The 26,626-nt window shown below is 64.1% G+C and overlaps 7 protein-coding genes across 7 annotated transcripts; 3 read left to right on the forward strand and 4 right to left on the reverse strand.

The window, feature by feature from the left end:
* Window positions 1-1,010: 1,010 nt before the first annotated feature.
* On the reverse strand, window positions 1,011-1,622 carry EMIHUDRAFT_354802 (hypothetical protein; the record flags this gene model as incomplete). The annotated part of the gene is made up of 1 exon (XM_005774027.1): window positions 1,011-1,622. A coding segment is annotated over one exon (611 nt), but the record flags the coding sequence as incomplete, so codon positions are not given.
* Window positions 1,623-4,072: 2,450 nt separating this feature from the next.
* Window positions 4,073-8,122, forward strand: EMIHUDRAFT_435667 (hypothetical protein; the record flags this gene model as incomplete). The annotated part of the gene is made up of 2 exons (XM_005774028.1): window positions 4,073-4,125; window positions 7,845-8,122. Coding segments are annotated over exons 1-2 (306 nt in total), but the record flags the coding sequence as incomplete, so codon positions are not given.
* On the reverse strand, window positions 7,995-12,147 carry EMIHUDRAFT_450789 (hypothetical protein; the record flags this gene model as incomplete). The annotated part of the gene is made up of 8 exons (XM_005774029.1): window positions 7,995-8,173; window positions 8,321-8,765; window positions 8,843-9,129; window positions 9,319-9,718; window positions 9,862-9,996; window positions 10,228-10,461; window positions 11,382-11,693; window positions 12,076-12,147. The coding sequence occupies 8 exons, from the start codon at window positions 12,145-12,147 to the stop codon at window positions 7,995-7,997; spliced, it is 2,064 nt and encodes a 687-aa protein (XP_005774086.1).
* Window positions 12,148-14,318: 2,171 nt separating this feature from the next.
* EMIHUDRAFT_463739 (membrane attack complex/perforin domain-containing protein) lies at window positions 14,319-19,373 on the forward strand (the record flags this gene model as incomplete). The annotated part of the gene is made up of 7 exons (XM_005774030.1): window positions 14,319-14,562; window positions 14,678-15,001; window positions 15,080-15,403; window positions 15,566-15,625; window positions 15,745-16,023; window positions 16,107-18,788; window positions 19,185-19,373. Exons 1-7 carry the CDS (start codon window positions 14,479-14,481, stop codon window positions 19,371-19,373), a joined length of 3,942 nt encoding a protein of 1,313 aa, XP_005774087.1. The 5' UTR covers window positions 14,319-14,478.
* Window positions 19,374-20,216: 843 nt separating this feature from the next.
* On the forward strand, window positions 20,217-21,353 carry EMIHUDRAFT_207645 (hypothetical protein; the record flags this gene model as incomplete). The annotated part of the gene is made up of 3 exons (XM_005774031.1): window positions 20,217-20,309; window positions 20,432-20,983; window positions 21,258-21,353. The coding sequence occupies 3 exons, from the start codon at window positions 20,217-20,219 to the stop codon at window positions 21,351-21,353; spliced, it is 741 nt and encodes a 246-aa protein (XP_005774088.1).
* Window positions 21,354-21,892: 539 nt separating this feature from the next.
* Window positions 21,893-22,647, reverse strand: EMIHUDRAFT_463740 (hypothetical protein). The gene is made up of 3 exons (XM_005774032.1): window positions 22,530-22,647; window positions 22,379-22,454; window positions 21,893-22,288 (listed from the first exon to the last, which is right to left on the reverse strand). The coding sequence occupies exons 1-3, from the start codon at window positions 22,582-22,584 to the stop codon at window positions 22,063-22,065; spliced, it is 357 nt and encodes a 118-aa protein (XP_005774089.1). The 5' UTR covers window positions 22,585-22,647; the 3' UTR covers window positions 21,893-22,062.
* A 2,028-nt stretch (window positions 22,648-24,675) lies between these two features.
* EMIHUDRAFT_101506 (hypothetical protein) lies at window positions 24,676-25,398 on the reverse strand (the record flags this gene model as incomplete). Its single annotated transcript, XM_005774033.1, has 1 exon — window positions 24,676-25,398. The coding sequence occupies one exon, from the start codon at window positions 25,396-25,398 to the stop codon at window positions 24,676-24,678; it is 723 nt and encodes a 240-aa protein (XP_005774090.1).
* Window positions 25,399-26,626: the final 1,228 nt, after the last annotated feature.

The following is a 26,626-nucleotide window of genomic DNA, read 5'->3' on the forward strand; positions in this document are numbered from 1 at the left end:
CTCGGCTGCACCTCGGCCGCACCTCGGCTGCACCTCGGCCGCACCTCGGCTGCACCTCGGCTGACCCTCGGCTGCACCTCGGCTGCACCTCGGCCGCACCTCGGCTGCACCTCGGCCGCACCTCGGCTGCACCTCGGCTGCACCTCGGCTGCACCTCGGCTGCACCTCGGCTGCACCTCGGCTGCACCTCGGCTGACCCTCGGCTGCACCTCGGCTGCACCTCGGCTGCACCTCGGCCGCACCTCGGCGGCACCTCGGCTGCACCTCGGCTGCACCTCGGCTGCACCTCGGCTGCACGTCGGCCATCTCGAGCCTCGCCCGGTGCCTTTGCCGCAGGCGCGCATCGAGCGGTACTCGCAGAGCGAGATCCGGTTCAACCTGATGGCGATCACCGCCAGCCGCGCGGACGAGCTGCGCAAGCAGATCGCTAGCCTGGCCGAGGGAGACGCCGCGCTCGCCGAGCGGCGGCAGCTGCTCGCGGTGGAGGAGCAGAAGCTGGCGCGGTGGAAGGCGGAGAACGTGCGGCGCAAGCACAACTACCTGCCCTTCCTCATCAACCTGCTCAAGGTGCTCGCAGAGAAGCAGCAGCTCGTCCCGCTGATCGACGCGGCCAAGGAGAGGCAAAAGCAGAGGGCGGCTGCGGGCGGCGGCGCAAAGTGAGAGAGAGAGGAGGCTCCCCTCGACCCACGGTGCATATGCATACACACATCATACTCAAGGTTGTTGGCTGCTTGGCTGCGCGCTCGTGTGAGGACACTGCATGTAAGAGATGCATTCTACCCCCGCCCAAACACCTACACACGTCCTCGCCCGGGGGCGAAGCTGTTCGTATGCGACGCCGGCAGCAGCAGCAGCTTGTAGCTTGAGCTCGCCAAGGGACGAGCTCAACGACGCCGCGCGGTAGTATACATCCCGTCGTGCGTCCTCGCACTCTGCTCATCTCCCTCGCTCGCAACTCAAAGACAGCGCCGTCGGCCGTGAGCGTGAGGGCGCGAAGCCACTGCAACTCCCCTACTGCGTCTCGCGCGTGATGGCGAAGCCCAAGACGCAGTGGCCAAAGTCGAGCGCCGCGATGCCGTTCTCGGCTCCTGCCGAGTCGAGGTGGTACCGCTCGTGGATCTCGTAGAGCGAGACGACGAGGAGCGCCGCCCGCTCGCGCGCCGCCGCGGGGAAGAGCGAGTGGCTTGCCGGCGACCACGGCGCCGCCGCCCGCCGAACCAGCGCCGCCGCCTCGCCCTCGCCGCCCGCGGCGCGCCGCAGCGGCGTCGGCTCGCCCTCGTGCAGGCTTGCGCCGCTGCGCAGGAGGGAGGTGGCGCGGGCGGCGGTGAGGGTCTCAAGGTGCGCGAGCGGCGTCCAGCCGCGGCTGGCGACCAGCCAGGCGGCGATGGCGGCGTGGCCTTCTTCGGTTGCAACCTCCTCGGGCGTGCCGAAGGGCGTAGCAGCGCGGGAGGCGCCGTAGGAGGAGAGGAGCTTGACGACCTCGAGGTGGCCCTGGTGGCACGCCGCGAACAGCGGCGTGGCGCGTTGGAACTGGGCTTGGTCCATCGCAGCGCCCGCCTCGAGGAGCAGCCGGGCGACCTCGAGGTGGCCCTCCTGGCACGCCGCGAACAGCGGCGTGGCGCCTTGTTCATCGGCCTGGTCGATCGCCGCGTCAGCCTCGAGAAGCAGCCGGGCGACCTCGAGGTGGCCGAAGTGGCACGCGGCGAGCAGCGGCGTGGCGCCGTCGCTGCGGGCTTGGCTTACCGCTGCGCCAGCCTCGAGAAGCAGCTGGGCGCACTCGAGCTGCCCCATCTCGCACGCGATGAACAGCGGCGTGACGCCATTCTGCTGGGCCTGGTTTATCGCTGCGCCAGTCTCGAGAAGCAGCCGGGCGCACTCGAGCTGACCCTGCTGGCACGCAACGAATAGCGGCGTGGCGCCGTTCTGCTTGGCTTGGTTGACCGCTGCGCCAGCGTCGCGCAGCAGCTGGGCGCACTCGACGTGCCCCTTCTCGCACGCGACGTACAGCGGCGTCGCGCCGTCCTCGTCCGTTTGGTCCTTTGCGACGCCGGCCTCGAGAAGCAGACGGGCGATCTCGAGGTGGCCCTTTAGGCACGCGATGAACAGCGGCGTGGCGCCGCTCTCCTCGGCATGGTTGATGTCAGCGCCAGCGTCGCGCAGCAGCCGGGCGATCTCGAGGTGGCCCTTTAGGCACGCGATGAGCAGCGGCGTGGCGCCGTCCTTGGCCTGATTGACCGCCGCGCCAGCTTCGAGGAGCAGGCGGGCGATCTCAACGTGGCCCGCCCGGCAGGTGACAAACAGCGGCGTGAAGCCTTTACCGTCGGCGTGAGCCACCGCCGCGCCGGCCTCGAGAAGTAGCCGGGCGACCTCGAGGTGGCCGAAGTGGCACGCGGCGAACAGCGGCGTGGAGCCGTCATTGCGGGCTTGGCTTACCGCTGCGCCAGCCTCGAGAAGGATCCGGACGCACTCGAGTTGCCCCCTCTCGCACGCGATGAACAGCGGCGTGACGCCGTCGTCAGCAGCTTGGTTGACCGCCGCGCCAGCCTCGAGGAACAGCCGGGCGCACTCAATCTGCTCCTCCTGGCACGCGATATGCAGCGCGGAGCCGCCGCCGCCATTCGTCGCCCCGACGCTCGCGCCGCCTTTGAGCAGCAGCCGCACCGCCTCGGCCTGCCCGTGACGAGCGGCCCAGGTGAGCAGCGTGTCTTGCTTCTCGGTGTCGTGCCGCGCGTTGAGCGTGCCGCGCGTCCGCCGCCCGGAGAGGAAGGCGCGCAGCCAGGCCAGGTCGCCCCGAGCCAGGTCGGCGAGGCGGGTTGGGAGGATGGCGCCTCTCAATGCCCGCGCGCTGGATGCGGTACTTGGCGCACGAGAACGACGCCGTGCGCGGCGGCTGCATCTTTGGGCGCTTTTTTGAAGTGACGCCGCGCGACCTGATTGCCGATGGGCTGTACAACGACCTCGCCGTCGGCTGCCACACCGGCCCGCATCGCCAGGTGTCGCTCGCCCTCCTCGCAAAGGCGCTCGGCGCGACCCATCAGACGGTCGACTCTAGCGTGCGCGTCGCCCTCTCCCGTCCCGCACGCCGCACCACCGCAAAGGCGCAGCCGTCGATGGGCGACGACGTTCTTCCGCCACCTCGGCTGCCCTCCGGCTGCTCCTACGAGGAGCCGGACACCCTAGCCAGCTTGGTCGTCTGAAGGCAGGCACCAGCGCTCCCTGTCTGTCGCTCCCTCCCCCCACCGTGGCGCCGCCCGGGCTCCTAGTGCGAGTCTATGTGTGGCGCCGTGAGAGTGTGCGTGTGTGTGGATTATGTGTGCACTAGCCACTACAATGTGGACTAGAGTTTAGACGCGCGGAATCACCTCTGAGAGTGAACGGCTCAAGACATGAGATCGACCTTCGCAGTGACTGGGGTACGGGGTGTGGAGGGTGAGTTGAACAGGGGTTGTGCGCCAAGCCCTCCTGCTCGGCTCCATCCAGGAGAAGGATATGACCTCAGGGCTGATGTGACCAAGCGCTGGTAGCGTGGTTTTACCTCACACCCATGGTCTCACAGTGTGCCGGCACTCGCCGAGCAGTGTCGCTCACACAAGCCGCAGCACAAGTGACTGAGGGCCAGTGAGGGCGAGCCCATCGCTGTCACAGCTGTGGCAGCCGCACAGTAGGCTGTGTCAACTGTGCAGAGTGTGTGAACAGCAGAGGAGCTGCTCTCCAGGCTTCTGTCGCAAAGAGCTGCATGCCACCGAAAGCGCTGTCGAGGTTCGCCGAGCGCGGCGCAGGTTGGAGGACACCGTCACCGACGAGCGCGTTGGACTTTTCACTCCGGACAAAGACGGGGACACAGCGGACGGTGCGGGGTGTGTCCCCGTCATAGCGGCGAGGCGCGGGACCGTCTGTGGCGAAGTGGGTCGCGTCCTCCGATATTGTTCAACCCAGCATCCACACCCTCTAGGGGCACATCCACCTGCTGTCGCCCGCCACCCATACCGCGCCGGTGTCCAGTCCCCGAGCCTGACCGTGTTCTTCACCTCGTAACATACAAACGAATAGAAATTCTAACGTACAGTAGAGGCAGTACTCCGACTCTTCGAGAGACATGCTCACCCTCCCCTCCCTCTCTCATGTTCATGTTCATGTCATGTTGTGAGTCATGTCACTCGGTTGGTCGGGTACCTTTTCTTTCGAAAAGGTCCACCCTCCGCATGGAGGGCTCGCCTTACGGGCACCTGACCGCCCTACGGGCAACCCGAACTCCCACACGCCAATACACGCGCGGCCGGCGCCCCTCATGCCCTTCTCCACGCACACCGCGTGAAAACTGCGCGTACGTCCCCGCGCGCACGCAAACACACGAGCAGCGCCCAGAAGCCTGTGTCATGTGCGCAAGCCCTGTGCTGGCGCCCCATGGCCGTCCCGCGCCGCCCGCACCAGCCACGCGCCCCTCGCACCACCAGAGCCAGCCGCATATCCACTCACACCGCGACGCGCGCGCCGCAGCACACCTCACCAGCACTACCTCGCCTTTTTGCGCCCTGTGCAGGCTCTGCACACTGCTTCTGGCATCTCACAAGCGGCTGTACCAGGTCGCGCCGCGAGTACGACGCAGATTCTGCACCACGCAAGGCACGCACGCACGCCCGCACCCGCGCGCGCGCGCGCGCGCGCGCTCATCTGCTCAGTCTGCTGCACAGCCTGACAGCCTGCCTGCACACACATCATACAGCACCATGTGCACGCACTGCGCTCAACGATGCAGCCCGCACCCCGCAACAACAGCCTGCCCTCCGCCTCACCACGACGTCTCGCGCACACTCCGCCAGCAGCCCAGTCAGAGACACTGCAGCGCGCGCCTCTGCACGCCTGCAGTCTCTCTGAGACCTTCTCAATCCACCCCGCCGCCGCGCCTCCCCGGGCACACACCGCAGCAGTGAACATGTGAGTCGAAGAATTGAACGACCGAGCCCGCGCCTGCTGCACGCAGCCCCGTATTCGACTGTTGGTAAGTGCGCAAAAAGAAAAACATATTCGCAGACAAAGATTCCTGCGGAGTGTTGTCCAGATACAAAATATACCGGAAAGGCTCCACACCGAAACCCCTGCCGCACTTTTTACTGTCGTCTGCCATAATGCATAAAAGAAAGAAAAAGAAAGAAAAGAAAAAGAAAGAAAAAGAAAGTGACCACTGGGTTTGTACTATTAACAACGAAGGCGCTCTCAAAAAAGAAAGAAAAAGAAAAATTGTTGGTTATATCATGTGCAGCGAGGCAGGTGCATTGCATGCGGTCTAGTGGATCGTGAAACCGGTCCCGAGTCAAGATCTTTATGGAAAGAATTCTTAAGATACAAGCCTCTCTCACATGGGCGGTGTCCAAGTACGCGAGAGGATTCGCAGTCACAAAAGGAGAAAACGGGCGGGTGCCACAGCTATATTACGCGGACGACGGCTCATTCATCACTGAGAGCACCGCGGACCTACAGGCGATATTCGACCTGAACTGGTACTTAATGAAGATGAGTGGCATGGCGGTCAAGGTCAAGGGAAAAGAAAAGACAGCGTACATGGCAGTACGATACGAGAATGGGATCGCACGAAACATAGAAGGCGCGCCAATGCGACTCCTCGACGGGACGGAAATTCCACAGATACGGGCACCACGCAGCATCAAGAGGGCGACTTCGACAGCGAGAGGACAGACGAGCAAGGGAGAAGACGACGTACAGACGGCGAGACAAACGGCGGTGGAAGCGGCGGCGGTCGAGATCTACAAATACCTGGGCACCCCGATAACCGCCCAGTGGCAGAAGGGGATGGAACCGGCGAGACAAAAAACGAGAAGGGAAGCGACGCGGCTAATGAAAATGGTGGGCGCGCTCACGCAATTAAATGCGGACGAGATGCAACGAGCGATGAACGCCGCGATGGAAGGGGTGGTCGGAGCGGCTGCAAGAGGGACCGTCATGACGATGGAGGACTGCGACGCCATCGAAGTTGCGAGGCGAGACGCGATAGAGCGACAGGGAGCAGGAACAGCATACCCGAAGGCACACCTATACGCGGCGGAGGAAGATGGTGGTGAAGGGAGCATGCACACGTATCAGGTAGCCACGGCGAGCTGGATGAGCACGATCGACAACATGCTCTCGGCACCAGAGGGACGACCCGCGGGGATGGTCGCGAGATATGCGCTGGCGAGGACGGCATGGAGACTGGGGTGCCGCGGCAAACACCCACTCGAATGGGACACGACATTCATACCCGACGAGCAACTAAATGAAGGAAACCTAATGGAGGCATACTACCTACAGCGGAATCGGGCAGGACTACGAGGCATGAGGACGTCGATGCAGATGAAAGACGGCCTCGATGATGACCTGTGGGAGATGACTGGCCAACAGGAAACAGTGCGGGGCCCACGACTATGGGAAGACAGCATGACCATGTGGAGGCGAGGCGCCCGACGGTGCACATACAAGAAGAGACTCGCGGAGGTCGGATTGGTATGGTGGAGCGACGTGACAAACGAGAAGGGCGACGGATGGATGACGTGGACTGAGGCATCGAGGGTCCATGAGTTGCGGGGCAAGACAGATAAAGAGGACTACGAACAGCTACTAGGCGAGTTAAACGGACAGCCAGAGGCGACGACCGCACAATGGTTTGCGGGGAGGCACGAGCGATGGGACGAGGCAGGGCTAGAATGGAACAGAAGTGATCAGAGAATAGCCATCCGAATTGCGGCGGAAGCGTCGACAGAACAGAGGGGAGTCCGAAATGGACAAGTAAAGGGCGAAGACAAATGGACGTACGAACGAATCGACGGGGCACGACGAACGGGGGAGACGGGAGAGGACGCGACCGAACGGTGGGAGTACCTAATTAAATGGAAGGGCGCGACAAAACGGACATGGGAGCGCCACCGGACCATCGCGGCGATGGGGGGCGCGAAGCTAGAGGCGCTCAGGGAGGCGCAAGACACAAAATTAATACCGTTCAGCACCCGCGACCGCATCGAACGAGCGGCAACGAGAGGAGAGGCCGGTATGCGAGCAATGCTAACCGCAATCGACACCTGGGCGGACACGGCGGGGGCGCAGAGAGCGCCACCCAAAAAGGGGCGGACAGCCATGGAGGTCACCGAATGGAGGGCGAACGGCACGATGCGAAAAGGCAGGGCGAGGCGGATGGAGAAAGAAGTGCCGAGAAGGCCATGGTGGAGGGGAGGGACGGGAGGACGAAAGAAGGGCGAGGAGGACGAGCGGCCCGCACAGACCGCGAGCAGACAGCGCCTGCTGGCCATTTCGAGACATTCGCCAAGAACGCTAGCTACATGGGAGGGCTTCGTGAAGGATGGATTGAAAAACATTCGAACAAAGAAGAGGCGACGGGAGGAACCGGCGGAGGATGCAGTGACGTGACACACACACACACACACACACACACACACACACACACACACACACACACACACACACACACACACACACACACACACACACACACACACACACACACACACACACACACACACACACACACACACACACACACCGCTCACCCACGCGCACTGGGCCTTGCACTTTGAATGCCGTGGGGCTCCTGTCGTCAGACGTGGAGACGCGAGGGTTGCCCCCCCTTGCCCCACCACCTCGTGTGTGTGGAGAAGTTTACCTTACCTTACCTTACCTTAACCCCCAGCGGCCAGCGCGCAGGCGGGGCCCACGGTAGCCTCGTGCAGTACGCGATACCGAGAGCTGGGGGAGAGGCGCGCCACGCCAAGGGGGACGAGTGACGGGAGGGGGAGAGTAGTGTCTTTCGCAGGGTAAAACGCATTTTTTTTTCGGTTGGTCGGGTGCGACGAACACCGCTTGCCCGCGGCGTTGCGGCCTCAGACGGCCCCCCGCCGCTCAGCCGAGTCGACGACCCAGAGGCAAAGACGGCCGAGTCGACTCGCCGCCGCCGCCTTCTCCTCGTTGACGAGGATGAAGAGGCCGGCTCAGACGGCTGAGCCAGAGGAGGGGACGCTGACGTCACAGGCGTGGCGTGCGTCCATGGCCTCTCTCGCCGCAGCAATCCTTGCGTCCAACGCAGCCACCGCAGGGGGCGGCCGAGGCGAGGCGCGAGGCGAGCGGGAGGCGGCGTCACTCTGCGTGTCCACCCACTCTGCCGCGGTGGCTGGTGAGGAGGAGAGGGCGGCTGGTGAGGAGGAGAGGGCGGCGGCGGCGGCGGCGGCAGCGGTGGCGGCGGCGGCATTGGAGGCGACAGCGGGGGAGGCGGCGGAGCGGATCGTAGTGGCGGCGGCGGCGAACGCGGCATTGCGACCCTCCATTGCGGCGGCGTGCAAGTCCTGCGGCATTGCGACGCGGATCCTGCGCGCCGGCGGCAAGTCGGGCGGGACGAGGACGGTGAGCGCGTGCATGTCCTGCGAGAGCGTGGCCGAGAAGGGCACCTCGAGCATGCTCGACAGCACCGCCTCCAGCTGCGCCGGAAGCCGCAGCGCCGTGCGGCCGCCCCACGCGAGGCCCGTCAGCGTGGCGAGGAAGAGGTCGACGTTTGTCTGGTTCCACGCCGTCAGCAGCGCGGTCTGCAGCAGCAGTGGGCTCGCGCGCATCGCGAGGCCCAAGCACACCACGGCCACGCCCACCTTGGCCGCGCAGCCGGCCCACTCGGCGCGGAACTGCGTGAGCACCGCCGGGGGCGGCGTGCGAAAGAAGGCGGGCCGCACCCACCAGTACACGTCGCCGCTGCTGTCCATGGCGCCGGTGAGCTCCGGACACGGCTCGCACCCGCGCGCAGCTCGCGGGCCCAAAAGGCGGTCAGCGCCGCAAGACGCATGTTGAGGACGGCGCTGTACGTCACGGCGAACGTGGGCGGGAGCAGCGCGGCCGCCGCCCACTCCGTCGGGTTGGAGACGCCGAGCCAGTCGAGGAGGGGGAGGAGGTGGAAGACGGTGGCGACCGCCCACCCGAGGAGCAAGTACTTTGCGTGCTTCTCCTCGGTGCCGCACCAGTAGACGACGAGGAGGCTGAGCTTGAGCGCGACGAGGCAAGCGGACGGGTACGGCGCCATCCACGCGCCCGCCACAAAGAGCAGAGTGAGCGAGACGTCCCTGCTGTGGTGGCAGCAAACGCCTACCAGCGACTTGCGTCGTAAACAAGAGAGCCGGGCGTACATGCCCCCCTTGCGGTGGCAAGCACACGCCGAAGTAGAGCTCGTTCCGCCGGCTGCGGCGGCGCAGCGCCGTATCCTCGAGCGCGCGCGCGGTGTCGTGGATGTCGTGGATCACGCCTGCACACAGCTCTCTTTGTGAGCCGTCAGACGTGTCTTGATGAGCCGCCGTTCGCGGTCGCGGAGGACGCCCGAATCAGAGGCCGATGCCAGGCCCTCGATCTTGCCCGTGCAGAGGCAAGCGCCAAAGTCAAGGCAGAGCAGCGCCGCCGCCGCGAGGCAGAGGACGGAGGGCACGTGCGACGCCACCGCCAGCACGCCGCCGCTGGTGAGCCTCGGCGCGATCGGCAGCAGCCCGAGCGCGAACGGTACCGCCGAAAGGGCTGCGCTGACCGGCCGGTCCCACACCTTCGCCGCCACCGCATCCTTTGCAAGTCGAGCCGCCGCGGTGAGCGCGATGAGCGAGAAGACCATGCTGACGAGCGCAAAGTCGCGTGCCTCGGCCGCGCCCGCCCGGCTGGTCGAGATCAGGCAGACGACGATACGGCAGACCTGGGGGCGTGTAACGAGCAAGTCGGTGGGACGTGTCTGGTCGAGAGCAGGCAGACGACGATACGGCAGACCTGGGGGCGTGTAACGAGCAAGTCGGGTGGGACGTGTCTGGTCGAGAGCAGGCAAGCGACGAAGCGGCAGACCGAGCTGCCCGCAAGGACGGCCGACGCGCCCGGAGAGAAGAGCTCGCTTGCCCGCTCCTCGCTGGAGGTGGTCGAGACGTGCAGGAAGAGCGCGAGCTGCATCACCATCCCGTCCAAGCCCGCGCGCGCCTCCGCCTCGGGGCCATCCAGCGCCGGCGGAGCAGTGGCGTCGGCGAGCGGGCCGCCGGCGTCGGAGCGCCACAGAGGCCAGTCAGACCAGCGAGGCCAGTCAGACCAGAGGGGCAAGCCGTTCGACCAGCGGTGAGCGGCGTAGGCGGCGCCGGACGATTCGCCGACAGAGTCGCCAGCGCCGTCGCCGGAGTCGCCGGCGCCGTCGCCGGAGTCGCCGGCGCCCTCGTTGCGGACCGCAGACGGGCAGTCTGGGCCGGCGCATTCCACGGCTGCTGCATCCGCCTCGACCCACACGAACGTGTCGTCGACGGTGCGGAAGGCCGCCTTCTTCTGCTCGCAGAGCGCCTCAAGCTCCGCCCTCTCCACACACCCATCGCACCGAAGGTCGTGCGAGGCGCCTCGCAGGGCCTCTGTCCCCACAGCGAGGCAGTCGAGATCCGAGGAGGCGGAGGTAGCTTTGGCGGAGTCCTCGGCGGCGGCGACGGCAGCGATGCACAACAACATATACATGCCACAGCGGGAGAGCCAAACGCGGGCTCAAAAGAATTTCCCGCCGGAGGCGGTCGCACAACACGATTCACAGACTCGTCCTTGCTCGAGGAGAGCTCGATAGACTCGAGGGGCCAGGATATGCAGCGAGGAGGGCGGAGCTGCGCCGAAAGGCGCAAGAAGCCGCGAGAGCAAGGGACCGGCAGGAGGCGGCGGCGCCGCAGAACGAAGCAGAGGAGAGCGAGCGACGCGACAGAAGAAGAAGAGACAAGGGAAAGAACGACGAGAAGGGGGCGACCGCGAGGTGGCATGAAGGTCGCAGCGAGAATCTGCGAGAGACTGCGAAGAGAGATAGGAAGAGGCGGACGCCCAAGGGTGGGCGACGGCTAGCGCATCACACGCCCCTCTCCTTAAAATCCCTGTGTGGTGGCGGCGTGCCGTCCTCCCATCCCTCCCTTGGGTTGTCCGTTTTCTTTCTTTCTTTACACGATTCACACAAAAATCCGCGACAGGCAAGGCACGGGCGACGGCTTCCTCAGAAGCCGTCGTCCTCACCGTAGCCGTCGTCGGACCCCCAATCAGGGGGACAGTCGAATCCGCGAGCACCGTGGTGCTCGTCGAAAAGACCATCCCCATCCCACTCCCCCTCATCCCAACCCCCCCCACCCGCGCGCCTACCCCGCCGATGGCCGGTGGGGCGGGAAACCCCGCCCCACCCACCATTGCGCAGCAGGGGTTCGAGGTCCTCGCTGAGCAGCAGAAGCCGCCCAGCCCGGACCTCGTCCCTCCCTCTCCCAGCACCGGTCACCAGCCCAACCCTCCACCACCACCACCTCCCCACGCCTCAAGCCCGAGCCCCCTTCGGCCCAAGCCACCACCCCCCGCCTCCTCTCCCGCACCCCCTGCCGTCGACACGAGCCGAAATGGTAGTGGTAGTTGTACTCCGCCGCGAGCACGTCAGCCATAGCGCCACGCGCCTCAGCCGAGAGCCGCCCGAAAGCCGCCACGACCGACCGCGATGGCGCCGAGGATGGGCCGCTCCAATTCCTATCCCACTCCGCGCACGCCTCGAGAACCGACGCCTCCTCCTTCGCCAGCACCTTCGCCAAAGCCCCACGCGCCGCAGGCAGCTCGGCCGCCGCCGCCGCCTCTTGAGCCTCACGCTGCATCTCGTTGAAAGCCAGCCGCGCAACCTCCTCCTCCCTCGTCTCCTCTCGCCCCAGGACACGAACCGCTCCCTCAAGGAGGATCCGCGTCCACCGCTCCTCCTGCTCCTCCTCCTGCTCCTCCTCCTCCTCCTCCTCCTCCTCGGCCGCCCCGCCCGCCGCCGAACCTGTGGCACCACTAAATAAAAAGAAAGGGACGGAGTGTCGGCCACGCCCGAGATGATCTCGAGCGGTTTACCTCCGACAGTCGCGTGAACGTGGGCTCGTCCAGGATCGAGCGGCGAGCGGGGGCAGCCGCCCCGCCCGCCCTCCGCCGGCGGCGTAGGACCCGAAGTGTCAACAGACACAGCGAGGGTTCCGATTCCCCTTCACTTGTAGTGAGCGTCGGGCTGGTGGTTCGATTGATTCGCTCTCTTGCTCGTCTCACGAGCGTCATGCGACGGCCGGTGTGGCCGTTTCCCTCGTTGTTGGTGTCGCTTCCTTCGCTGCCGCCCTTCATCTTCGCCAGCTTTTCCCGGCTCCACCGACTCCGAGGGCGTCGACGGCCCGGCCGGGGTCTCCCCGGGCGAGGGCGGCGGCAGCGTGTCTCGTCGCCCCCCCTCCCCGGGAGGTCGGGCCGGCTCTCCCTGGTCGGCGAGTCGCGCCCGCATCCGCGGCCTCTCTATCGTTCTCGGCTCGCCCTCCCCCTCCACCGGCTCCTCACCAAGCTCGGGGAGGCGCGGTCCCTCTTGTCGTAGATCACGGCGGTCCAGCCGCCGCCGCGACGGGTCTACCCCCTGTGGGTTCGCACGGCCCGACTCCACTCGCAGAGGCCGAGTCAGCTCGACTCTCACCTCCCTCGACAGTTGACTCCAGGCCTCACCCGGGGCCCTTAGGTCCCGGCCTGTCCGCCGGCTGACCCGCTGTCTCCCCACGGCACCCCCCCCCCTCGGACCATACCCTACCTGCACCATACCTGCACCATACCTGGGCCATACCTACACCATACCTGGCGGTCCAGCAAACGCGGTGTTTGGGGAGAGAAAAATATTCGGTCGTGCGACGACGACGAGGCATAGCTCCGCGCTGGTGTCCAGTCCGAGCCTGACTGTTCTTCACCTTCCTACCTACCTGCCTGTATGTATGTAGAAAGATGAACAACAGTCAGGCTCGGACTGGACACCAACGCGGTATGGGTGGACGCGGGACAGATGATGACGACACGCACGAACGACAACAAGCGCCATTCGCTCTCACCTGGCAACCCTGTCTGCACGTCTCGCGCGCGCGTGAACAGGGCTCCAGGCCCCAAATGACGTGTGAGTGTTAGAGTTGTTTGGTATTGCTAAAAATCTCTCTCTCGAACGACACACAGACACAAACAAGCTCACAAGACACACAGCCAGCTGGCTGCCACACACCCTGAGTTGGCGTACACATAACTCAAGGCCGCGCTCCCCCCCTGTCGCCCCCCCCAGCCAAGTTGCCGGAGGAACAAACAAGGGCACAACAACACAACAGACGACAGGGGCGAGCGCGTGAGGCTGGAGCAGGCTTGCTCGTCCTCTAGCAATCTCCGCCGACCGCGAGGCCGGACTAGACCGTGTGTGGGGTCATGTGAGGTGTCTCTGGTCACTCTCCTCAGGGGCTAGCCGCCAGCCGCTAGCCCTATCTCGCACTCACTGGCGGTGACAATTCTATGGGTGAGCGTATGCGAGTAGAGGCGCGTGAGCCGATTCTAGATCGCATGCCATTGGCATATAACTGGGCTTGGCGTCCGAGACCTCGATAGAGTAGCGCTGAAGGCGCTCTTTTTGATTGAAAATAGTACCCCACGTTCCCCGACGGCCTTTGCCTGACATCCACACGAGGCATACCATGCACTTTCCTCGTCCGCTCGCGCTTGCCGCGCCGCATTGCGCCCGACTATGCCGCCGCGAGCTACACGCCTAGACCCCCGCGACGCCTATTGCTCACGGGTCCCGCCGCCCCCTCACCACCCCCACCACGCGATGCGCCTTCGCTCGTCGCGCGAGCTGCTGTACCCCCCTCGCGGGCCTCGCACCGCCTGCCTACTCCCGCTCGCAGGTACCGAGGAAGCCGCGAGACGCGTCCGCTGCTGCCCATTCCCCGCCTTTGTCCCGCGCGACCGCCCTCCCTCTCTTCTGGCAAGAGAGCGACCCGCTCTCGCTTGCTGGCCAATCGCCGCCCGGCTCCAGTCCGAGCGCCGAGGACGCGAGAGAGCGTGCCGGCGGCCTCGTCTCGACGCTCACGCCGCGACGTGCTGCCCGTAGGCGCGGCTCTCCTCTCTCTGGTTCGCTCTCTCATCTCATTCAACATGCACATGCCCTTTTGAGCAGCACCATTTTTGTGCAGCGGGTACTGATTCTTTTTATCTGTGTAGGCGAGGCTCGAGGGCATGGGGCGGGTAGGCGGGGGGGCTGCGGGGCTGGGTGGGTGGTGGCGGGCGGGCTCGAGATCGCGCGACTGATCGTTCCGTGGGGAGATTCCCAGAGATTTTATCATACCTGTATACCCCATATACCCCCATATACCCCCATATACCCCATATACCCCCATAAACTCCCCAGACATCTCAATAGCAGTTTTTTACCGTCTTTCACATGGTCGCGATCCCGTAGGCGCTTGCCTTTCCTGCTACGAGCCGAGATTGACCTGAGATTGACCCCCCCGAGCAAAGTTCCCGCCTGCTAGCATCTCTGCACTGCGTCTAGAGAGTGCCACTCTGTGTCCGCAGCCGCGAGGGCCACTCGAGCGCTGGCCTGCACTCCCATCGGGGACGCCACCTTCAACCGCTTCTGGACTCTCTGCAGGAATTCATTCGATCAACATGCTCAAACTCGAGTTCGTGCCGGCCGCCGGTGACAAGCTCTTGCTCAAGCTCTCTCCTCCGCCGCCGCTTGCTGACAAGCAGGTGTGCGTTAATTTGCAGTGGCTGAGGGAGTTGGTATGCACACGCGCACCGCTGCAACGCACGCGACGCTGCGCCTTCGCTGCAAGACTATCCTCTCGCGTTCTGTGGCTGACAGGCGTCTCTGGCGGACAACACGACTGTCATCGACTCTGGTGGCGGAGGCAACGCCGTCGGCATCCCCTCCGAGCCCGTCTCGCTCAAGGATGGCATCGATACCGGCACCGGCGGCACCGGCACCGCCAGCACCGGCACCGGCAACGGCCCGCCCGAGGGCGAGCCCGGCCCGCTCAAGGACGGCATTGACGCGGGCGGCGGCAACGTCGCGGGCGAGTTGTCGCCGATAAAGTCCTTCGCGAAGGTCGGAATCGTGCCGGCTGACGACGGCCGCATCACGCTCGTCATCTCCGCGTCGGTGTCGCATTCGCTCCTCGGAGCCAAGGTGCGCGTGCGCACGCCAGGGTCGTGATCATCCCTCTCCCGTCTCCGAAAGCTTGCGCGTACTCTCCCTCGCCCACAGGCGTGCGGCGTCAAGAACGTCAACATCTCCGTGGCAAAGTCTGGCCCGGACGGCGTCCTCAAGAAGGAAACGGCCGCGGAAAAGGCGCCCGCCGCGGGCGCGGTCGACTCGGACAAGGCCAAGGCCATGTTCGCCGCCCACGGGCCGAGCCCCGCTGTTTTCTGGTCCAAGTTTACGCGCCCGACCGGGCCACCGACGGCCCCCACCGGCGCCGTCAAGGGTGCCCTCAAGAAGGACATCCCTGCGGCAGAGTCTGGCGCGGAGGTCTCCTTTGACGAGACCGGCGTCATCAAGATCGACCCGGCGCTCAAGCCGGCCACCAAGGTCGCCACGGCCGTCAAGCCGGCGGAGGCCGGCGGCGCGCCGCTGCCGTCGTTCAAGGAGTTTCCGGAGGAGGAGCCCGCCCCGGCGGCGAGCGCCTGGCATTCTGCGCGCCGGCGTCTGCCGACCCACTCGCTGTGACCCCATCCCGCGTTCGACGCGTAGGGCGACGCCGACTGGAACGATTCGACCAAGGAGTTTCCAGAGGAGACGGCCGCCCCGGCGGTGAGCACCTCCCAGCACCCTTCTGTGCACACGCGGGTATTGCGGGGACACGCGAGTCCTTTAGGCGGGCACTTACATTGACCCTGTGACCTCTCATCTGCCGCACGTCACGCGCGCAGGGCATCGACGAGTGGAAGACCCCCTCCCCGCTCCGCAAGATCGAGCGCAAGGGCGAGCCCAACCTGATCGACCGCTCCAAGAAGACCACCAAGAACCTCACCCCGATCGGCCGCGTCGACTCCAACGGGTTCGCGGCCCTGCTCGGAACGGACCTCGACGAGGAAGACCTCGCTGACGTCGGCTCCGGCAACGCGTTCGACGACGAGGAAGACCTCGCTGGCGTCGGCTCCGGTGACGCGTCTGTCGGCGACGCCCCGCCGACGTCGACCACAAACTCGGTGCTCGCCGCCTGCATATGCGCGGGGCCTCCTTTCCCTGCTCGCCCCTCGCCGCTCACAGCCAGTCTCGCGCCCCTGTTCAGGGCGCGACGGCCAACCCCAAGACGAACACGATTACCACGCAGAAGGGCTCCGTCTCCGCCTTCGGCTGGCTCTCGTGGCCCAAGCTCTGCTGGCACAACGTGCTCTGCACCGTCTTCATCTGCCTCATCGCGGCGAGTGCGAGCGGCGTGGCGTTCGCCTACTTCTCGCACGTCGGCTCTGACAGCCTTCTCCCTTCGATTGTCGTGCCCGACGCGACGGCGCTCCCGACTGAGCGTGGGCCGTTGTTTGCTCCATTCAACCCCACGCCGGTCGTACCCGAGCCGCCGGACGTGGTTGAAGACCCCGCCTGGCTCATCGCCACCTCCGGCTTCTGCTCGAACCTCAACGTTGTCATGAACGAGCGCGACGTCAAGGGCAAAATGACGGCTGGCGACAGGGACGGGCACTTTGTCGCGGACATCTCGTTCAACTACTACCCGCAGACGGCGATCAAGTTCACTGACACTCCGTACCACATGGCGAATACCATCGAGGGCGACCAGACTGAGGCGGACGCCCTGGTGTCACCCGCGTGGGACCACAAGAACATCGCGCTGCTTGAGCCAACATCCTCGTGCAGCGCCGACGAGGAGGGCCGGAGCAACCAATCGTGGGCCATCTCCGTCTTCAAGGTGGAGGAGCACCGCGCCTGCAACGATGGTGAGACGGCGTGGTCTGGCCATCCATGCGTGCACTACACCGGCTACGTCTCGGCGGAGTCGCCCAACTTTGTCAATGTCAACACGGAGCGATTCGTGTGCCAGCTGTTTGTCGACTCGGATGGGAGCTCCCCTCCACCCAAAGTGTCGTCGGGCCCGACGACGACTTCTGAAGATACTTGCGCACCAGACACGAGCGCCGCAGACACCAACACGATTTTGAAACATTCGAGCGACATCATGCAGAAGCGCGAGATGCTCACCATCGACCAATTCCTTCGCGGATACACCTCCTCGAACGAAGATCTGCTCCACATCTCTGCCTACCAGTTCCAGCTTGGTGAGGACATCGACACGGGGGAAGGCGTCGTGGTCACCACGGAACCGACTGCCAATCTCTTTGATCGCGACAGAGTCGCCTCACTCCTCGGTGTGAGCACGTCATCCGCCTACAGTTCGACAAAGACGATTTCAGGCGACTCCATCGCAGAGTTCTCGAGCCAGTTCGCCGCTTCTGCTTCCGTCGGAGGATCAGCCTGGGGCGTGTCCGCGTCAGCATCAGCGTCATTCAGCTCGTCGTCCAGCGGCTCGAGCAAGATGTCTTACGCTCAGCTTCGCTCCATGCAGGTTGTTGGCGTGGTTACCGTGCACCCTGGCGGGGATCAGAGAGCCTACGACGCGGCTCTAGCTGCTAACACCCGCACCGAGCTTGAGGCAGTCCTCGATTCGACGAAGGCAGAGGAGTTCGTGAAGAAGTACGGCTTGTACTTTATCACGTCTGCAACCTACGGCGGGCTCTTCACCATGACCAAGTCTGCGGAGACCACTTCAGCGACCTCGGCAGAGTCATTGTCGGCGGAGCTGTCGTTCTCATACGGGGTGGCGTCAGGTTCCGCCACGGCGTCGGATGACACAAGCAATTCTGACGAAAGCTCGAGCTCACAAGCGAAAGTGAAATGCTACGGCGGGGAGCTGGGGAAATGCTCCCTTGAAAATTACAGTGACTGGGCGGCAAGTGTGGTCGATCACCCTGACGTTGTGGACTACACGATCACACCTATCTACAAACTGATTGATCCCGGCGACACAAAGCGTCAGCTGCTTAAAGCAGCCTTCCACAGTGTGGAGGTGAAGCTTCTGGGCGGAATGCAAGCGCAATGGATCAAGGAAGATCGGGTGGCGTCTGCAAGCACAGTTGATCTGCAGACCGTTGTCATCAAGAGCGTGAGCAGCAACAGGTTCTGCCGGCTCAACCGCAACGAAATTAGACAAATTGAGCGGCCTCGCGTTTGGAAGAAAATTATTGCGGACTACACCATAATATGCGACGGGAGCGCAAAGTACACCGGAAAGTACCTCCAGGATCGTTTCAGCAACCAGGAGACGCGCACCTCGTTCCTCGCGTTTGTCTTCTCCCTCGTGCCGAGCGAGAGAAGGGGGGAATTCACCTTGCAGGCGTGGGCGCTGAACGACCGCAGCACGTACGCTGACGGAACTACGCTCCCCAACCAGGAATTTGCCATACCCCACAAGTGCGGGATGGCGGACTCGTCGAGCGAAATCGTCTGCTCGCCCTCCGCGGACTCGTCGGGCAACCTTGTCGTCGAGGACATAACTGTCAAAATTCCTCGCCCGATCACAGAAGCCACGGCGTTTCAAATCGAAAGCCAGGGAGCGGGGTTGTACACGCTCACTGCAGTCCGGGCGCAAGACTCTGCCTTCGGCGTCAGCGACCCGGGCCACCTTTGCGGAACAAACAGCAACTCGAGCATTGGATGCCCGGCTTTCGTGTCCACCAAGGAGGAGGCGGCCGGCTTCAACGCGCAATTTGTTATCGAGGTGCTAGGGCCCGGCCAAACTTTCGGGCGTGTCCAAAACACGAGACTTTACGTGGGCGATGTCATGCGTGCTGGCGGCCCTCCGTTGGTGATGGAAGGGAACAACAACCTCTTTTTCGTCGTGCTACCAGGGGGCGACCTTGTTTTTACGTCGTTGTCCACCGTGTCGTCCGCGACATTCGCAGTGCGTTGGGACACAGCACCGGGCACGGCCACTGTAGAACTGTCCCAAGATGGAGCTGTGTTGTTCAAGGACGACAAGGGGAACGTCAAATACTACCTACCCTCGCTGGGTACATGCAACGAGGGTCCGAGCTATATGGCAATTTCAGAATTTGGTCAGCTTCAGGGTTTTTTGTCAGTTTTTTGCAGCGATGTCACCAATGAGAAAGCCTGTCCAGGTGATTTGGACGCACTAAGCCGTTGCATCCTTGGCGGGGTGTGGAGCAAGGACTCTGTGAAACCCTGTCCCAGCGAAGGCTCATGCCCACCATGACAGAAACGGACAGGAGAACCGGAAATGGGGGGCAAGAAACAATAGCGAACGACCCTGGTGAGCCAAACACTAGACCGGTGAAAGTCCGGCACAAGCGATGCGGCATACCGCGACCGCATAGTCATGCACCTGATGACGGCCGCCGGCGCCTCGGCGCCGGCCGACGCCGTGTTCAGGTTCACGGCTGGCGACGCGATGCAGACCGAGGACGACGACGAGGACGCTGACCGCTCCGAGGATTATTCCGACGACGGGAGGGCGTCCGACTTGTAGCTGGCCTCACCCATATCTTACCCTCTGCCCCCCCCTCCTGCTACCCCCCAGGCTAGATGGTCACAGATAGCCCCACACAGCCCCTTACCCCTTCACCCTCGCCTCGCTGGTGTTTCTGAACACGTAGACGACCACGCTGTGGGGGTTGTGTTATAGGAGTAGGAGTGGGGTGCAGGTTGCTCACCCACGGCACCGGGCCGGTGCTTGCACTTTGAATGCCGTGGGGCTCCTGCCCGTGTCCCGGGCGTGGAGATGCGAGGGTCGCCCCCCCTTGCCCCACCACTTTGTGTGTGTGGAGCCATTCAGGCAGGTAGGTAGCAAGCTGACTCCCTCTCGGCGTCGGCCTGGACACCAGCGCGGAGCTATGCCTCGTGCTGCCGTCAAGTCGGAATCGACTCGCGATCTTTGGCCCTCCAGAGGTACATACCCGGAGCCCCCCTCCAACCCACCCGCGCTAGGTCTCGGGCGGCGAAGGGGTCACACCCGACGACCTCGGGAACTAGCCGGGGCAGTCGGAGAAAGAAGGGGCAACTCCGTGCACTGACGGTCGGCCACCAGAAAACACGCCTGCGTGGATCGCGTCACACCAATCCTCGCTACCCAACGCGGCGAAAGGATATCCACCTCGAGAACCTCGACAACATACGGTACCCGGGTCATCTGGTAGTCAACCAAAGTCATCATCATCTCCACCCCCAACGGAATGAATAATCTAGATAGCGGCGTTCTGCAACAGCACCGCCTCCCCCCCCGGGGGCGAAGTGGAGGTTGACATGCTCCCACGGTGCCGACGCGGCGCCGGAGTGGCCGGCGCTGCTCGCCGCGACCACGACGGCTACTCTGATGCTCCGGGCCGACCCGTCCTACCCGACGGTGGCACTCTTCCACGTCTCGCTCACGCTGAGAAAAATTCTGAAACGGCGTTTGCTGGCCTGGGTTGAAACTGAGTCGCGGCGGCGGCCAGCAAACGCGTCCGAGGCGTCCGACGACAAGCTGCGGGCAGAGGAGCCGCGGCGGCCCACCACCCTGCGGCCCACCACCCCGCGTCCATGCTGCAGCGCTTGCTGTGGAGGGACGACGGCCGAGGATTGGCGGTGTCTGTCTGGCTACTGCGGGAGGAAGGCGGCGCAACTTCGGAGAGGTGGTGCCGGCAGTGGGTGAGGACGGCGTCCTGCCGCTTCGGAGGCGGCTGCCGGCACGCGCACGTGCTGACCCTCGCCAGCCACGGGCTCTCCCCGGGCCGCGGCGCGGCGATGCCGCCGCTGGAGCTATCACCCGACCCTGCAAGCCTCTCCGCCGACGAGCTGCGCCGCGTCGCCTTTATTGTTGGGCGCGGCGCGGTCGCCTTTGACTACGAGGATCCGCACGCGGCAAAGAGCTTCCTCGAGGCCGACGCCGCCACCCAGCTCGCGGCGGAGGAGGCCGCTGCCAGCCGCTGCGGAGAAGACGCCGCTCCCGCTGCCGCCGCCAACAGCCGGCCGTACGATGAATTCCCCCAGCTGCCCGACGAGCTGTGGACGGCTATTCTCGAACGGGTAGACGACGTGGAGGCGCTGCGTGCCGCGGCGAGCACGAACGCGCACCTCTCCGCCGCCGCCGCCAACCTCTGGGTCGCCATGGAGGCACGCTTGCTCTGCGGCGGCGGCGGTGGCGGCGGCGGCGGCGGTGGCAGGGCGGGCGAGGGTGGAGCTCCACGCGAGGGCGGCGAGGGCGGGATGGGGCTCAGGAATGGCGGCGGAGGCGCTGGTGCAGTCGGCCTCTCCGCGCTCGCCAACCAGCCAGGCGGTGGCAGCGGCGAGCGGCTGGCCGCGGTGCGTCAGGCGGCGGCGGCGGCGACTCCGCGGCTGAGGACGGCGCCTCTCCACGGGCTGTGCGCGTGAACAGGCGGCGCGCGGGAGGTGCTTTGCGAGCGAGGCGGCCCTCGGCCGCTGGCGGCGGGCGACGGCGGCGCCTCCGCTCACTCTCGACCCCCCAGGCTAGATGGAGTAGTCAGATGTAGATTCTGCCCCACACAGCCCCTTACCCCTTCACCCTCGCCTCGCTGCTTGGTGTTTCTGAACACGTAGTCGTCCACGCTGTGGGGTTGTGTGTGGGTCCTGTGTCTGGGAGGGAGGGAGTGGGGTGCAGGTTGCTCACCCACGGCACCGGGCCGGTGCTTGCACTTTGAATGCCGTGGGGCTCCTGCCCGTGTCCGGGCGTGGAGATGCGAGGGTCGCCCCCCCCTTGCCCCACCACTTTGTGTGTGTGGAGAAGTTTACCTTACCTTACCTTACACGATAGACTTCCGAGATTACCCGAGACGGCCCCGTAAGGTAAGGTAAGGTAGATTTCTCCACACACACAAAGTGGTGGGGCAAGGGGGGGCGACCCTCGCATCTCCGCACGCCCGGGACACGGGCAGGAGCCCCACGGCATTCAAAGTGCAAGACCCGAGATTACTCGAGACGTATACCCGGATTACTCAAGAGCGAGCGCGAGCGAGTGCGAGTGAGAGAGAGAGAGAGACTCACAAAAGACAAAACTCTGAGAGATAGTGAGAGACAGAGACAGAGACAGGGAGCTCAGTACGCACGTCACAACGACCTTAGTGCAGAGGCCTAGGAGGCGTGGCACATCCGTGCGCAGCAGCCTCGGAGGCGCGGTCCACTCCACTGACAGTGACACTCCACACTCCGAAGAACCCGCTTGATCAGAGCGCGTCCGGGTGCCGCAGCAGCACGCTGCAGCAGAGCGCGTAGTGCGCCGCCACTCCGACGAGCACGCAGAGGTGCCACAGCTCGTGGAAGCTGAAGACGGGCGGCCAGAGCCGCGGCGAGGCGGTGGCGTAGCACTGCGACCCGACGAGGTACGAGGTTGCGCCCATCACCCCCAGGCCCTGCTCGAGCGGCGTGAACTGCGAGTAGACGCTGCGGTACCTGCGCGGGAGGGAGGGGGCGGGCCGGGCGGTGAAGGGGAGCGGGGCGGGCGGGGACGGGGGACGGGAGGTAGAACGGGAGGCGGCGCACCAGAGAGTCGACGTGGTGACGGGCACGAGCTGAACGAGGCCCATGGCGCAGTACACGGCGGTGCGTAGGTGGCGGCCTAAAGGGGCGTGGCTCTTCCAGGTGGGAAACCCGTCCTCGATCAGCGCAGTACGCGGCGGCGCGGCGTGGAGGCCGAGCTCTACTGGCGAGAAGACGAGCAGGCAGCCCGCCGCCGCACAGCCCGCCATGATCTGGACGACGAGCCAGGCGACGGGCGGCGGCAGCAGCGTGACGTAAAGCGGCGAACCAGCAAAGGCGATCTGCAGGTAGATCCCGCACAGGTCGAGATTCCCCGCAAACGTCTCGGCGGCCTCGCTCCTCCACGGGAAACGGTGGTAACAACCACTCGCGCCAAGCATCGCAGTGGCGCCAAAGCAAGCGAGCGCGGCGGCGGCCGCCGTCTCAGTAGTGGGGCAGAGGCTGATCAGGTAGCCGCTCCAGATCGGCGATGCCAGCGCCGGCAGTAGGTGCAGCCAACCGCGGAGCAGAGGCCGAGGCCGGCCGTGGCAGTAGAAGGGCGTGCCGTGCAGTCCGTCCACGTTGAGCCAGCGGTCCTCAGACGTTGCCACGGCCTCTCGACGCTGCCACGACGCGAGCCTCTCTCTCGCTATGGTCTGACGCAGACGCGGGGTTGTTGACATGAGGCGAGGTTGCCAGCGGCGGGTTGGATGTGTATCCGGGCGGCGATCGTCGGCGGCGCTGGCGGCGTATCGCTGGCGGCGTATCGCTGGCTGCGTATCGCTGGCGGCGTATCGCTGGCCGCGTATCGCTGGCGGCGTATCGCTGGCGGCGTATCGCTGGCGGCGTATCGCTGGCGGCTAAGATAAAAAATAACGTGCGGGTCCTCAGCGGAGCTGGGAATAGGACCGCCGCGAGCGGCGTGGCGTGGAGCGGTTGTGCATCCCTCCGGGGGCCCCTCTGCGCCGGGGAGGCGATGTTGGAGCTAGGACGCAAGCGTCCGTCGCCTTTTTCAAACTCGGGGCCCACTCCGCTACGCTCCGACCCGAATTTGGAGGGCCTAAAAGTTTAAGGTATTGCTGCGCAAAAGGGGAAGACACTCCACGCACAAAGTACATGCATACTTCCTCTTAGGCGGACCCTCCCGATGCCAGGACGCATCTAGTGCTAGTGTCGCTTTAGGAAATGCGGCGGCGAATGGCAAAGCACATAAAGAAAGTCGGGGTCGCAGAGAGCGTCGCGCAGCAGTTGAGCATGCTCGTGCGTTGTTTAGGACGCCACGCCAATTATCTGCGCGCCCATCTGTTGCCTGGCATCCCCTGCGAATTCGTCGCTCGTGATCAGCTCCGCTGCCGCTCGTAGCAACCAGTGCCGTGTCGAGATGAAGCTCCGCGACGACGCCCGTGGACTGCACGCGCAGGGAGAGGCGCACGAGCTCCCGCACGGCAAGCGACTTCTCGGCATGCGCCGCCTGACGCCTGTCGGCATCCCATTCTTGCAAGCAAGCCATTTCTACCGACCGCGTATTTGGTCGACGGGACGGACGTTTTGGTACGTTTTGGCACCAGCTGAAGGCTTGCGTCCGCAAAAGCCCGTTGCCAACCCCCTTTTTGCCGGAGTCTCGCGAATCAATTGGCCTCCGCTCGGGTGTGAACATATTCGCTGCGGTCAAAACAACTCTGAGGTCTCGGCGGATACACGCCGGCCAGGAGCGGGAGCGCCAGAGAGAACACAGAAGGCATGACAAGCAAAGGATCTCTCTAACGCCGCGGTCAAAAGAGACCGACGGACCTTGAATTTCGGCGGCGCCGAAATTCACACAAGACTGTGAACACACCCACAGGACGCCGAGAACAAGACAATAGGAAGGGAGTGTACTCAGGCAGTCAGGGACGGATGAGTCAGAACATACTAAGAGCACCTAAAGGAGCAAGGCATAGCTGTGAAGTGGTCTCTCCACTGACAGACCCCCTCGTGCATTGGCCTGAGGTGCCCATCCGATACTCGGGGGAGGCAGCGGCAGGTCATAGTGCAAACAAAGGAGAGATGCACTGCCTCGCGTTATAGTCCTGGTAAGTACGGTCTGTAGGCTCCTCGGAGGCGGAGCAAGCCTCGGCATGTTACATGAAGCGCCCTTGCCAAAGGAACGCAACACTGGGAGTGAGGAGCACGCCCAGCCCTTGTCTCTTGTGGCATCGTAAAGACCCAAAATTTAGGAACCTCGGCTCGAAATCGATAGAAAGAAATCCATATCGTTGGACAGGGGTACAACGAAATCGAGCGGCTGGGAATCTGGATGCCAAAGGTGCAGCGGAAAGAGATTACATCTTTTTCCAGAGCGTCCCATTGATACGCTCGTAGTGCCCGTTGATCGGGAAGGTGAGGTCGTTGTCGAACGAGTCGGGCGGGTAGTGAGGTAGCCCGATGCAGTTTCGGTACGGTGCCCCACCCTCCACCATCGTCCGGTTGACGAGGCGGGTCAGCTTCGACGGTGGCGCATGCGCTGAGGCCAGGCAAAGCGCAATTGACCGTAAGTCGTCGACCCGTTGGCAAGACATATCGATGTCGTGGAGGGGCGGCCGGGCGATGTTCTCCTGCATCCACAGCTTGGGAGGATACCATTGCGTGACGCGGGTGATCAGGTTGCCGAAGTACACGCGCCCGTACTCGTCCCGGAGGCAAATCCAAGGTGCCAAGCGGACGTGTCCTGTCCGTCCGTGGTACAGGAGGACGCAGTCGTTGGCATCGACATTGTGTGCAAACCAACCAGTGTTGAACGGCGCACAGATGGACGCGTTGGCAGGAAGAGGCGGTGGCAGGTCGCACATAGAGACTGATTGCGAGAAGTCGGCCTGGTCGTACACGAAGGAGGAGCTTGATCCCTCTGGGGCGAACCAGCTGCGCTCACCAGTCTCCGTGTCGTAGTAGCAGAAGTAGCCACCCGACGCCACTCTGAGTACCCATGAGCTACTCGGCGGGGGAAAGGTTGGCGCGGCCAGAGCGCCATCTCGGTCGAACCCGTTGCCAGATGCCTCTGGAGGCATTCCACAGCTCGCTGTTTGTCCCACGGGTCCGCGTAGGGTTGTCTTCCAACATTGCCAGCGTTGCGGAGGGCGAGAGCTGCTTTGCGGCGAAGCCTGTACACGAACGAGAGCACGATCCATATGTAGACGGGGACGGCGGCGAGGACGTTGCTGGCGGTGCGCTCTTCAGCCGTCAAGCTGAGTCGGGCGCTGCGCCGAGTTCGCGCCCCCTCGACGTCCGGCAGCATGATGAACGCTGCTCCTGCAACAAACGGCACCAGATCTTGCCGAGGGACGCCCAGGGCCCAAGCAAGGTACACGAAGGAGAGGGCCCAAACGATAGAGCCAGAAGTGACCTGGGACCCCTCAGGATCGGCGGCAGAAACCTGAGCCCCCTCGTTGGTGTGCAACAGCCCGCATGTTGCAGTTGGTAAGAGAAGAAGTAGCACTTGCCAACGAACGCCCAGCAGCCAAGTCAGCCAGATGATGCAGAGGGCTCGAATGGTAGCGGTAAGTCTGGAAGAGTCTTCCATGACCGTCTCGATCTCGGGCTCCTCTATGGGCAGCCTTCGGTATCGCCCCGACCCCCGTCCCGTGCGAGCCCATGTGCGACTGGTCGACGCACGACTTCAAGCTCGTGGGCAAGGAGGTGGCATGCGTCGCGCGCGACCCGGACGCCGACGAATATCTCTTTTACACCATGGAGGTCGGCAAGTGCACGGTGAAGAGCGGCAACACGACGCACGCGGCTCTGACATCGACGTGATCAACGGCATCTCGTTCGCCAACGCGCCGTACGAAAAAGTGCTGGTGCCCTCCGAGAAGGCGTTGCTCTCCGACATGAGCCAGAGTTTGCCGACAAGCCCGTGGTCACCGGCAAGCCCGTGACAAGCCCGGTCACCGCACACAGCCTAGTGCTCACGGGCGTGGCCTGCTTGTGCTTCCTGACCGGCTGGCTCGCCGCCCGCCGCACCTACCGCACCTAGTGCCTAGACCGCGATACTTGTTATTGTTCCAAAAAACTAAGGTACCTTTGTCCTTTTTGAGTAAACATGTATTTTTCCTCCGAACTTCCGAAGTTGAAGATTGCAGTATGCTTTCATATCTGCACACTGATCACTGTATCGTGTTGGTATGTTCCATCATACGAGTATTTAGGACGGGGGACGCGACACCCTTGAAAGTAGTGGTTTCGTCGTGTGGACGGTGTGGGGCCTAACAAAAAAAGAATTTTACAACGCCAAGGTCA

The sequence above is a fragment of the Emiliania huxleyi genome (assembly GCF_000372725.1).
Source record: "Emiliania huxleyi CCMP1516 unplaced genomic scaffold EMIHUscaffold_32, whole genome shotgun sequence".
NCBI classification, from domain to species: domain Eukaryota; phylum Haptophyta; order Isochrysidales; family Noelaerhabdaceae; genus Emiliania; species Emiliania huxleyi.